This window comes from Podarcis filfolensis (assembly GCF_964270895.1).
Source record: "Podarcis filfolensis genome assembly, chromosome: 3".
In the NCBI taxonomy this organism is placed as follows: Eukaryota; Metazoa; Chordata; class Lepidosauria; order Squamata; family Lacertidae; genus Podarcis; species Podarcis filfolensis.
In genome coordinates, this window is record NC_139606.1 from 90,508,364 (window position 1) to 90,521,504 (window position 13,141).

Sequence of the window (13,141 nt, forward strand, 5' to 3'; positions counted from 1 at the left end):
GTTTACATACAAACTCCCCAAAGGTCAGGTTCATGTGCTTTTCCATACAGCATTCAGAAAAAGTTGCACATGCAGTAAAACTTAGTTTAGTTCCAAAGTGGTGTAAGTTCCTAATTAATTGGTATAGGAACTCAAGAATAGCTTGTAAGAGTTGAACTTCTCAGGTAGACTTAAGCAAGTTGGTTGTATGAGGTTGGTTATCCCATAGTTTCTTTACCAGCTGAAATGCCTGGCTGGCAGGGCAGTGGATGAAGTGGCAGCCCTGCTGCTTTGCTAACCTCTGCTGTCAGTGGCACAGTCAATAGTTATTGACTAAAGGCTGCAATCGTAACCCAACTTACCTGGGAGTGAGACCATTTACCGTATTTTTCGCCCTATAGGACGCACTTTTCCCCCTCCAAAAATGAAGGGGAAATGTGTGTGTGTCCTATGGGGAGAATGCAGGCTTTCGCTGAAGCCTGGAGAGCGAGAGGGGTCGGTGCGCATTGACCCCTCTCGCTCTCCAGGCTTCAGGAAGCTATCCGCAAGCCTTGGGAGCCCGCGGGAGTTCTTGTGGACAGCAGCCTGCAGCCTGAAACCTGGGGTCGCAGGTAATTCCGTAGGACTTCTCAGTAGACATAGTTAGGATTGTGATGTAAAACGCACATGGTTAATCAACTACAATTACTTTAACTAGAGTTGAGAACAGCCCTGCTTTAGATTACACTGTTGCATTCTAAACAGAGTGAGATCTCATGCTTATGAAGTGGGGAAGCTGGGAAATGGTCTTTAGAAGTAGTAAGTATAGTCAAGAGATTCCGACTATTGCTGTTTATATGACTGGATGCTGAGTCTTATAATAAAATCAGTTGTGATCCAGCTCATGTAAAACAATAAGCTGCAACAACGACAAAAATAAAAATAAATTAGTGGGACCATGTTCTTTGGACTTTCAAGTAAATGTTAATGGGAGATGTGGGATTTGCAAAACAGGGGCTAAATTACCGTATTTTTCGCTCTATAAGACACACCAGACCACAAGATGCACCTAGTTTTTCGAGGAGGAAAACAAACAAACAAAAAATTCTGAATCTCAGAAGCCAGAACAGCAAGAGGGATCACTGCGCAGTGAAAGCAGCAATCCCTCTTGCTGTTCTGGCTTCTGGGATATCTGCGCAGCCTGCATTCACTCCATAAGACGCACACACATTTCCCCTTACTTTTTAGGAGGGAAAAAGTGAGTCTTATAGAGCAAAAAATACGGTATATGATTGTCACTGACAATGTCTACTGAAATGAATCTGTTTGAAGATTAGGGCTTAAACAGAGCACCAGTGCTTAATTAATGCATACCATTAGATAAATTTAGAGCATCAACCATTTCTTTCTTTCCCTGCACAAATATGCAAAGCTTGACTCAGGGAAAAAATATTTTTAAACCCATACTTGTCTTCCAAGGATTAAGCAGAAACCCTCTGGGAGTAAATCACATTGAGCTCAATGGAACTTGGTTCTGCGTAGACATGTCTCCAATTGTCCTATTAATATCAACTTACCATTCCTCATTTTTAAAATACATCATTCCTCTTTTGTACTATCTTTTCATAAATCCTCCAAAACATTTTAAAGGTTTCATTTTGTTGTTTCATAGCAACAGAAATCTTTATAACATTAAAAAAATTTAAACTTTGCAGGAAAGCAAAACTCCACTGGGTGTAGAAATAATCTTCCATGCCAATGTTATCTCCCACAACTTAGATTTGTTAGTTCATTATTTTCATGGAACTTTTGAAATGGGATGATGCTTTACGATGGGGTGATATTATCATGCAAGACATCTGGAATAAAACACTAAGTTTTATGGGCATAATATGTGTTGATTTTATTTATACCTTTGTGTATCTTGGCATGACATGCTAGCATAATGGAAATCCATTAGCCCTTTTTATATTTAAGTTGCAGACAATTTCTATTACGAACCCTGCCTTTTCCCCAAACTGCAGCTTTGGCTTTAAAGACAGTCTATTGCCCTGGATGAGAAAATATGGAAAAATGTGTTTCAGCAAGAAGTTGTGAAATTAGAGTAATTGTAAAAGTTCAAGTTGTTTAGAAATGTTGGCCTTTGTTAAGACACCTTTGTCTCCCTGTATATTAAAAAATGATGTCCCCACCATACTACTGTGTTTGCAGACTGTGTGCCTATGCACATGGGAGTAGCCAGGATTTATGTTGGAGGGGGCAGGATTTGTATTGGGGGGCAGAACCGAGCTGTCTGTGATGTGTTTGGTCAGCTAGTTAAGTATTTTTATTTATTAACTCAAACGGGGGGGGGGGCTTCATCTCCCCCCCCCCCCCCGCCCACGTCCATGCATATGCAGCAGACCCAGGGGAGGAAGAGATAGCAGGATCTAGAAAGAAATGTAACGGTGAATGTGGGCAAGTAGGGGAGAAAATACACATACAATAGAAAGAGGACTACCTAAAAATGGAAAGTGCTGGAAGGACCTACAACAAAAGCTTCAGTGTGTGTGATGGAAGTGCCAAATCAGTGTGATGGGGCAGTTACTTTGGCAACCCTGCATTTTGAGTAGTGATCCTCTGCGGGCACTTTGAAAATAAGGGAATAAGGAAAATAAGGTTGTGTGGATGACACCGTGTGAAAACATTAACAGCACAATGCTAAATATGTCTACTCAGAAAGTCCCACTGAATTCAATGGGACTTTCTCCTGGGGAAATGGGTATAATTACACCTTTAATGTAGGGGGATCAAGGCCATCCTAGTTTTTTTTAATTCTCCTTTTCAACTGATTCGTTAAAAAAAAGTCAATAGCTGTAGTTCTGAAATAATGAGTGCTCTCCTCACCCAAGTGCCTTTTCCTAAAAAAATAAACTAAGATTTTCCTGTTCGTTTTTAAGTAATAAAAAGGGGGCTATTAAATACTCTGGGACAGAGAGAGCCCCCAACCCGGGAGGGTGCTCTTTTTAAGAGGTGGGAGCATACAATGCAAACTAGGAATGGGGGTTCATAGCCCTAAGGGACTGTGTTTGTATATGTGTGTGTGAGAGAGAGACGGGGGGGGGATGGAAAGGCAGATGGGGGGGGGATCCCTCCTTTGAGGGATCCATGAGACAAGAAAAAGAAGGGGGCCAGTTTCGCGAGGTGACCAAGAGGCAGCAAGACAATCTCCCAGCTCTGCTTAGCAACCTGGTCCTGCAGCAGCCCGCAGGGCGTTTCCGCGCTTGCCGTCCCCTCCCCTCAGTCCGCCTGTATCCCTGCATTCCGTGCTGCGAGAGAAGCGGCGGCGGCGGCAGCAGCAGCATCATCCCTCCCAGGCTCGGCCATTCCGAAGCCAGCTCGTCTCTCCCTCTCTCCCTCCCTTCTATCCCCTCGCTCTCTCTCGTTCCCAACAGCCGCGGCTTGTCCTCTCCGCTGCTGGCTCAGTTGCTGGGGAGCGAGAGAGAAGGGGGGGGTGAGGGGAAGAGGCCGCCATGTTGGATCCCGAGACTTCAGTAGCGGCGGCGGCGGCGGCAGTTTGTGCGTGAGGGCGTCAGGAGCAGCCGCGGGGCGGGGGAGAAGCGGAGGCCGAGAGGAGGAAAAGGAAACCGGCGGCGGCGGGCGGGCAGTTGTGAGGAGAAGGAGGCTGGGAAGCTGCAGCACCAGCGCCGCGTCGCCCTGAGAAGATGCCTTAAACGCGGCACCCGAATTGGGAAAACAGCGGCAGGGTGGAGGGGGGGGGGGGAGAAGCCGGCTGTGTGTGAAGGAGCCCCCCTTAGTCACCCTGTTCCTCCTCCTCCTCCGCCACCCGCAAGACAAAAACAAGCAGCGGCGACATGGAAAGGATTTGCTAGGGATTATTCGCTCAGCCTCCCCTTGGCCGGCATTTCCAGGGAGGGCGAATATTGGCCCCTCCAATGCAGGAGCGGCGGCCTGAGGAAATGAAGGCTTCACCTTTCTTGGTCGGGTAGCCGGAGAGAGGAGCTGGTGCGACGGGAGAGAGAAGAGGGAGCCCGACCCTGAGGGGAAGAAGAAGAAGGCTCCTTTCCCGGGGACTTTTCCTGCCCTTCTGCTGCTGCTCCTCCTCTTCTCCCCACCCCCCGCTCTCTGAAGAATTGCCACTGATGCATTTTCCAAAGGGTGGTGGAGGTGGAGGTGGTGGAGGTGGAAGCCGTGGTGGTGGAGGAGGTGGTGGTGGCGGCGGCGGCGGAGGCGGTAGCAGCAGCGGATATTCTCCAGCGCTAGACCTTCCCAAGCCTGTGCATTTTGTTTTTCGCCGGGGGCCTCCCCTCTCCCCATCTCCAGCGATCTTTCCCTCTGCTGCTTTTTCCTCGAAAAGTGAATCGCCGGTGCAAATTGGATGGGGGTTTTACACTTTAATGATGCAGTAAGGATTCGTTTCGGGATTACGTTGCATGATCTGAATTTTGAATGAAGGAGGAGACCTTTTAAAAAAAAAGAAAGAATAAAATCGCATCTATATGAGGGAAGAGTGGATTCAGTCTTGGGTTGGGTTTCTTTTTAATATTATTATTTAAATGTATAAAATATATATTTTCTCTTTTTAAATGTATTAAAAGAGATTTTAGGGTAATTATTTTTCTCCAATATCCTGTATATATTGTGTGTGTGTGTATGTGTGTGTGGAAACAGCTGACCAAGACAGAGTACTCAGAGTGGGAATTCTTGAGATGCATTGTACCTTCAGCACCATCCCTGAAGAAGCACTGACTTTTCAAAACACTTTTTAGAAACTAAAACATTCTGATGTGTTAGAGTTTTCGAAAATAACCAGTAATAATAATTGAGGAGAGGCCCATTAAGAACTGAAGCAATCATGTCTGGAGAGGTACGCTTGAGACAGTTGGAACAGTTTATTTTGGATGGACCAACTCAGACAAATGGGCAGTGCTTTAGTGTGGAAACGCTGCTGGATATACTCATCTGCCTTTATGATGAATGTAATAATTCACCCCTGAGGAGAGAGAAGAATATTCTGGAGTATCTAGAATGGGGTAAGTTTGATCAAACATGACATTCCTGTCCACTTTTAGTATTCTGCTATGATTTATTTTAAGATTGCATGTGTTTATAGCTAGAGTTTATAGTTACTAAGTCATTTTGTGTTTGTATTTTACAATACAAAACTGGTGAATAACCATAATTTACATCAGGAATCTCAGGTGCAAATCTCCTAGGGAGTACTGGTCTTGATGATGGGCCTTTTAAGGCTCTGCATTTGAAGTTTACATCTGTAGAATGAGTGACAGTGGAACACCATATGACTTATTATATATATGTATAAGTTTGCTTAGCTAAAAGATAGTGAAATTGTATGTTGCTTGCCTGAAATATTTGCAATATGTGCAAAAAAATGGGGAAGTGGGAGTACAAAAGGGTTAGATGTATCCTCAGCTACTGTTGACCTCTGTAAAACGTATTGGAAAAATGTAAAGTTGGTAGGCAGGCAAATGTGCATGTTCTCATTCTAAACACAGTATTGTAATACTTCAGGATTTTTAATGAAAGTCAAATGATAATTGGTGACTGAACAATGCTGGCATCATGACAAGGCTGGTTATTTATTTCCTTCTAAATATACAGTAGTTAGAGCACAAGAGATGAAGTCACATGAGAACAGTTATTGTATGACCTTCAAATGTCAAAGTCATACTATAGATAAACATGTATTTTTAAAAATGTTTGACCAAAATAGTACAAGAGGACTGAAACGTTTTTAGAAATTTTTTAAACCGGTTTGGTTTAAGCTAGTTATATCAAATAACCAGGATCTTCATAATAAAATCCCTGAAAGAAAGCCATTGTGTGCCCTGCAATCAAAATAAGCATAGCAGGTTGTTCTTTTTTTCTGCATTTTTGGTGTACAGATAGTTAAGGCAGCTTAGGCACTAACAGTCCAAACTTGAACAGTTTATTGTATGGTAAGTCTCATTGATCTCTGTGGGTAAAGGATTGTAGCCTAAGTGTTACTTAACACTGCAGTTTTATACCCACTTACTTGGGAGTAAGCATCATTGAAATAATTAGAATACTAGACATTTCTGTATTGTTTCTGGCACAGTTTAGAACAGTTGCAGCTTGATATTAGATCATATCCCTGACTAGATGCCTTTAAAAAGAAAACTAGATTGAAATTGTTAACCTGGTTGTATAAATGAAGTTTAGCAATTTCTCTTATGTAAAATGTTTTTTTTTAAAGTTGAACCAAACAGGTTTAAATCAATAGATTAATATCTGTGTGAAGCAGGATAAACTTAGCGGTGTGAATATGACAGTAAGGCTCCATCACATTGAATGTACATCTTTCAGTCTCTCAGTGAGAGCTCTTTGACAAATGAATGTTGTTTCATGATTCTTGAAGTAACTTCAGATTTTTAAATTAGTACTCTCATTAGGAACTTACACTGTACACTGTCAAAAGATAAAATACTATCATGAAGATTTTAATACTTCTGTACATGTGCCTCTGTAGTCTTTAAATTTACTTTATTCTCACATAAAACTTTTCAACGACCAAAGGAAAATATTCAAGTCATTTCAGATACTCAGTTTGTTTGAAGTGTATGGTTATATAATTTACAGAGAGAGAGAGCGCGAGCAGGCAAGCAAGTACATATATTAACAAAGACTATTTGAAGGTAAATTGTAGGATAGTGCAGTTCCTGTAGGGATTATGGGAAACAGGAAATGTAATGTAGGGAATAAGGGCTACAGCTTTTGCTCTCATGACTTGTCTTCAGCTTTTTTATATTAATTTCTTAGGGACAGTGCTTTGGGACAAAAATTATTTGCGGAAACATGCTGAGCATCTGAATTTTCATTGCTTTCACCTAAATTTACAGTTACATTGATGGGTGTGAATAGTATTTGTGAAGGCTGCAGCAGCTCACTCATATTTGTAGCAGTTCAGTAGGAAACATCATTTTGAAGTCATTCACATGGGCTTGATTTGGATTTTGTTCAGTCTTATTGTGTTTGATCAGGAGGGTGATTATTTTATGTATTTAAAGCATTTTTGCTGTTTTCAAGGGAAAGTGGCTCCCTTTGGCTTGCATAAAATTACAAGGCATCCCTGCCCACAGACTCACAATCTAAAAGACATAACACAAACGGAAATGAGGGTGGGGAGGGAGGGGAGCAAATTTGGCTGCAAAGTTATTAGGATGAGGATCTTAAATGGAAATGGGTCAGAAAGAGCCTGCTGGAATTGATCTCCCAGCAGAGCTGGATTAACACTTCTTCCCATCTTTCTGCTGCAGCCTGATGGAATGGCTGCTGCTAATTGACAGTTGAGGGAGGGAGGAGCCTAATGGAACTGGTCTCTCAGAGGTAATGGAGTGGCCCTGCAGACCCATCTTTTCTTCTGTTGTAGCCGCTTTGTAATAGTTTGCAAAACTGAAGGTGGGAAGAATGTTTTCCTGGAATGCTGTCATGTATTTGTAACATGCTTAAAGATGTACCCTATATGCAAAGGGTAGTATAGCAAAGGATAACACATTTTGTTAATAAGTTGCACATTTTATTTACACTGTTGTGTGGTTATTGTTTTTCCAGCTTTTAGGGTTCATGATGGCTACCCAATCAGTTTAGTTCTGAGTGATCTTCTAAAATTCTTTGTGACTTGTCTTTTCTTTAAAATGCATGTCAGAATGAAAATGTGTGGCAGCAGAATGGTAAAACGTTTATAGAATGGTTTATAGTTGCATGTTTGTGTTTAGTTAAAGCCAAGACTATCATACTTATTCCTTACTGTTTCTGACTGTAAATTTCTTGAACAGTTTACTGTTTTAAAGACTTAATGTTAGGGTTGTAATAAGCATAATTTGGTAGCTAAAGATTGTAGAGCTTCTGATTTTTACATATTATCGGTAATTGTCGTGGAGTAGTGGAAAAAGATGGCAGGGATAGGCTGTTTTTAGATTAACATAAGTAGATCTTTAAATCTTCTATTCTTTTGTTTATGGAAACACACAATGTCTTTATTTTTTAAAAAAGTATTTAAAAATACTCTGGATGTAAAAATATCCTTACAGAACACCTTCTTTCATATATATTCTTTCATACTATTTTGTAATCCTTGAGGACCAATCTTTATAAATCCTGGAAATACATAACAATGTTGGTCTTGAGCCACATTGTTTATTTGAGTGTACTCCATGTATACATGAGCAATTTTAGTCTCCACTGAACGCTAGTTACACTTAAGTGACAGAATAAGGAGATCCTTTCCTTGTAGCAACTGGAGCCTGCCAGCTGGAAAGATTTGAGAATGCAAAGCATGTTGTCCTCCTTTTGTATAACAGCATCCGTTGTCGCTGGTGACCCTGGAAGAGGTAACTTAGGACAAGGATGCAGAGGATTAGAAGAAGTAATACAGCCGTGAAATAAATGCTAAAGTGTGGTATTGGTTAATTTTAAAACATTTTTTTTCCTTCAAGGAAGATATCAGCATTATTTCTAGGGTTGGAATGAAAGCTACAAGTAGGAAACTTTTAAGGCTGCAGTCCTAATACTATTTTAATTTCTTAGTAAGTCACATGCAAATCATAGGGAGTAATTTAAGCTATTATTTAAATGATTATAATGGTGTTTATATAGTGGTGTAGCATGTTCAAAATGCTTAATGTACTTTATCTTAGCTATGCTTATGATAACCACATAACATGAGTTGGTAGAATTATCTCTATATTGCCAATGGGAACTGAGGTTGAAAGGGAGTGGCTTGCCTGAGGCCACCTTCTGAGTTCATAGAATATGTGAGATCTGAAGGATCTTGGTTCACACCTTAGTCTGTAATAGCTCATCATTATGACACCACTTTTAATGTATGCCCATTGTTGCACAACATAGACTCTTTCACTTGTACACCCTTATGCGTTAAGATGGCAATAACTCAGTTTTATAGCATCAAACCAAAGCTGAAGTACCAATGTCCTCACGGCCTGCAGGGGTTTTCAGAGCTGACATGTTCAGCATGCCATGGATTCTTCTGGCTCTTTATCTTAAATTAATAAATGAGATAAATATATATCAGAAGCACCTAATAATGTGGCAAGAATAAGTCAGGTGACGAGCTGTGACTTGTATGGAAATCACTGTTAAAACTCAGCTACTCCTGTTGGAAATATGTGCATGGACAACCACTACAATTATTAATGATTTACAGTCTTATACCAATGAGAAAAAACAGAACTTCATATTTTGACTTTACTGTATTATAGTTAAGTTATTTTATAAGTCAGAATTACTGATCTGGTCATTGATATACTTCCAGTGTTAGAAAAGTGCTGATGGTTCTGTTCCACCAAAGGTGGAATATTCCATGATATGGGGGAATCTATATTTTGAATTTTTCCTTTTCCTATTAGTGGGAAATGTTATGGCTGCAGTCTTGATCAGCCTGAGTATCTCTACTTACACATGGAAACTTTTAAGGACCCGCTTTCATACAGTAGTCACATGTATCCCCCCCCTCCAAAAGGCTTCTACCCAAGATGTTCCTGGAGCAGCACGAAGGGCTATGGGGGGGGGAATGTCCTTTCCCCAGTATGTATATGTGGAAGTGTTTTCTTCACATGCATGTGGCAGGGGGTGGTGAATGTTACTTCTTTCCCAGGCGTTGCATAATAAATGCAGAAATGAATGTTTTTGAGACCACCTTACTATTAAAAGTACTCGAACTTCCAATTCCATGCAGTTGATAGCTAATCTGGAAATGTTAAAAAAATAGAGCAAGCAACTCATCTTTTTAAAGAGAGATTTGACATTTAATGCTAGTCTTGTATTTATCAGAGGTTGCATTATATGCTACTAGTGTTTGACTACTATAATTTGGCAATTTCATTTTGATGTTTTGACTTAAGCACAGCAAAGCGAAGACCTTCAAAGTACATTAAAGTTAAATAGAAAATTCTCATTGAAAGCAAAGGGATTATACACAGCATATATAGCAGAAATTTACATATATATATTTTTCAGAGTTGGAACTGGAGGATGAGATAAGCAATATACATGTGCTTGACTATAATCCTGTCTCTGAGGCTGAGTTCATTTATAGTAGTCTAATGCACACATTTCAATATATAAAACTGTCTTTTGGTCACTGAATTAATACAACTTTGTTGTTTCTTTTGTATATTTGACATTAAATATTTAAACATGAAATGTAATTGATGGGAGGAGAGCATGGGAGTATCCCATTTGTGGGCTCAGACTGTCAGGCTGAAGTTACAATTTTAAGTGAGAACAACACGCAGAGCAAACCTACAATTAGGAATGCTACAGCGCTAACTTCCTGACATGTCCCCCCCCCCCCAGTATTATTTGGCCTTGTCTACAACATCTCCTATTTCGGATCTGCTTCTGTATGCTTTGCTAAGTACTGACTAGTTTTATTGTGACTGCTTTGGAGAGCCTATGATAAATGTAGGACCATTTGTTAATGTAGGAATTCTGCTTTGGTCTCCAGAAGACACACCTGCTGTTCCACTGTGAAACTGCAGGCATATGCAGTGGTACCTCGGGTTAAGTACTTAATTCGTTCCGGAGGTCCATTCTTAACCTGAAACTGTTCTTAACCTGAAGCACCACTTTAGCTAATGGGGCCTCCTGCCATATCGCCAGAGCACGATTTCTGTTCTCATCCTGAAGCGAAGTTCTTAACCCGAGGTACTATTTCTGGGTTCGCGGAGTCTGTAACCTGAAGCATATGTAACCCAAGGTACCACTGTACTTGAGACTGTACTCACACACACACTCTCACATACATAGTTCTTAATTGAAAAGAGCTTAGAAATTCAACCTAAATGTTGTCTTCACTGCAAGCCAACTATGATTTGAGCTATTTGAGGTGATCTCTAGATTTGTAAAGAGTGGGTGCTGTCAAGGGTCACTATAGGGATGTGGCCTCATGGCACTGGAAACCATTAAATGGCCTGAAGAAACCAGAAAGGGAGCATGAAGAGCAGGACTGGAGAAGACAAAGAGGAAAGGGCTCAGGAAGAGTGGCCTACACAAACAGGTTGGATGGGAGCAGCACGTTGGGGAGTCTGGCAATCTCTAGCTCACAGGTGTAGAGGGCCAAGCCAAAAGTCCCAGGGAGGAAAGGAAGCTTTTGGAGGAGCTATTGTGATGGGAACAGCCAGGTGGAAAGCCACTATCCTATAGCAACCCTGAGTTTAGGGCAGAGCCGCCTACATCTCTGGTGGTGGGAATTTCACCTCCTGGGGGGTCTCATCCCTTGACAGAGATTGTATCCAGGATGAGGAAAGTTGAGAGAAAGTATTCCCAGATAGGTAAAAAGAAGTTATGCCTCATCTTGCTGGGCACTGCTCTCAGATTGGGGCATGCAGGGAGGGTGCTCAGGTCACCCACAGGATTCCTTACCTTGATGCTGTAAAGCTCCCAGGGCTTACATCTGCTTGCTGGCTTTGGAAGCCTTGGACTTGCAGACTTCAAGATGGAGGGTGGTGGGTTCAACATGACCTTCTTAGGAGACACTTTGATAGGAGCTGCACTACATATGACATTACATGTGTGCTTAATCTGGGCACTCTTATTTTGAAGAAAAAACAGCTGTGTGGGCCCTGATCCAGTCTGTGCTCCTTTCCTCCACTTCCTGACCAAAAGCTCCCCTGGCTACTTTTTGCCCCCAGAGGTGCTGTTTACCCATATTATACCATATTTGGATGTAAATAATGGCTGGCAAGGAGACTTGAAACAAGTGCAGGATCCTTGATTAGGTCCTTGTGCAGTTTTTTAAAAAAAACTTTCAAACTAAAAGTGGCCAGCTTTGAAGACACTTTAAAAAGAAGTGTGTTTAACATATGTAGTTTGGCCTGACAGCTGAAGTTTGATTGTTTTCATTTCAGAGGATTGCAGCTACGTTAATAAATGGGAACAGGAGAGAACTATTTAATGCTGCATCTACAAGTATTTTAGGAATTCCTCCTATTCCATCCTGAGATACTTGGTATGCTTTTGGTTAGAAAAACATAAAAATAGAGAGATCTGAACTATTTTAGAAGCTATGTTGCAAACCTCATGACATGATTAATGAACTAAATAGGGCTTAAGCATATTTGAAGCTTTAAGAATTAATCCAGTATTTTGCCTGCAAGAGCCATGAGTTCGTTTTTAAGTTTATTAATTAAACTCATAACAAAACAATGTACTTTGCGAATAATGTTACTTTCCCTGACAACCATGGAAGTTAGGACTTGGGGTGGAGGTGGAGAGAGGTGTGTTTTGCCCTGCTAAACTAAAATGTATTGGTGCTGTTATAAGGTAGAAGAAACATCTAGAATCTACATAGAATCCTTCAGTGCTATAAGTAGGGAGTTTGAGGGCAAAAGTTACACCTCTGCCTACTTTTCCTGATCTTTTGGATATAATTTACATCACTGTTGCATAGTCTTGCAGTTGCTTTATTGCTTGGTTGATTCGTTATCAAATGAAGTCACTTACCTACTTTGGCGGATCTGTGATATACTGTTACCAAATATTTTTAAGATGACAGCTAGTTACGCCCTTCCCACTCTCCAATTTTTAAAATGTTTTTTCTTTTCTGCAGAAAAGCAAGGCTGATACTGTACAGAATAACCATTTTAATCCCATGATTCTGTAAAATTTGTGACTGTTGGACTTCCTTGAGCTAATATGTAACATGTAATATGTAACATTCTCTTCACCATTGGACTATTCCGCCTATACCAGTGGAGAAAGAAGGGAGAGGGGAAGGAAGAAAAAATAATTAAGATTGAAAAGGACATTCTGTGAAGGAAGAGATACGTTACTTTATCTGGGAGCCTAGCTTTTAACAGTTCTACAAATGCTGCTGAATAGAATAAGCTTAACAGGAAATCTGTGAGCGCCTATTGTAAGGTTCATATTAATGAATATTTTTTTCTAGTGTAGGATATATGACTAAGCACAATGCTGAATCTGGGAGCGTTTGCTCAGAAACACCCATTATTGACTCTTTCAGGTGTATTGCTGATAAAATCTCATGCCACTTGAGAAGCCATGCGATTGCTGGTTCACATAACCTCTTTTGGCATGCATGTTTACTGAGCCTCATTTCCTGGTACACCAACAAAAATTAATGTTATGGCTTTAAAACACTAGCATCTTTCCCTCCCTCTTT

The 13,141-nt window shown here is 40.8% G+C and overlaps 1 protein-coding gene across 6 annotated transcripts in view; it reads left to right on the plus strand.

Moving 5' to 3' along the window:
* Nucleotides 1-3,063: 3,063 nt before the first annotated feature.
* The window catches only part of CDC42BPA (CDC42 binding protein kinase alpha), a 154,569-nt gene continuing 144,491 nt past the window's right edge, over nucleotides 3,064-13,141 (plus strand). For 2 of the 6 annotated variants that reach the window (XM_083604443.1, XM_083604444.1), the window contains exon 1: nucleotides 3,264-4,991. In XM_083604443.1, coding sequence (XP_083460569.1) covers nucleotides 4,814-4,991 — 178 coding nt within the window. In that variant the 5' untranslated portion in view covers nucleotides 3,264-4,813. Of the gene's footprint in view, nucleotides 4,992-13,141 lie in introns of all 6 variants that reach the window. The other 4 variants (XM_083604445.1, XM_083604446.1, XM_083604447.1 and 1 more) reach the window with 4 other exon arrangements.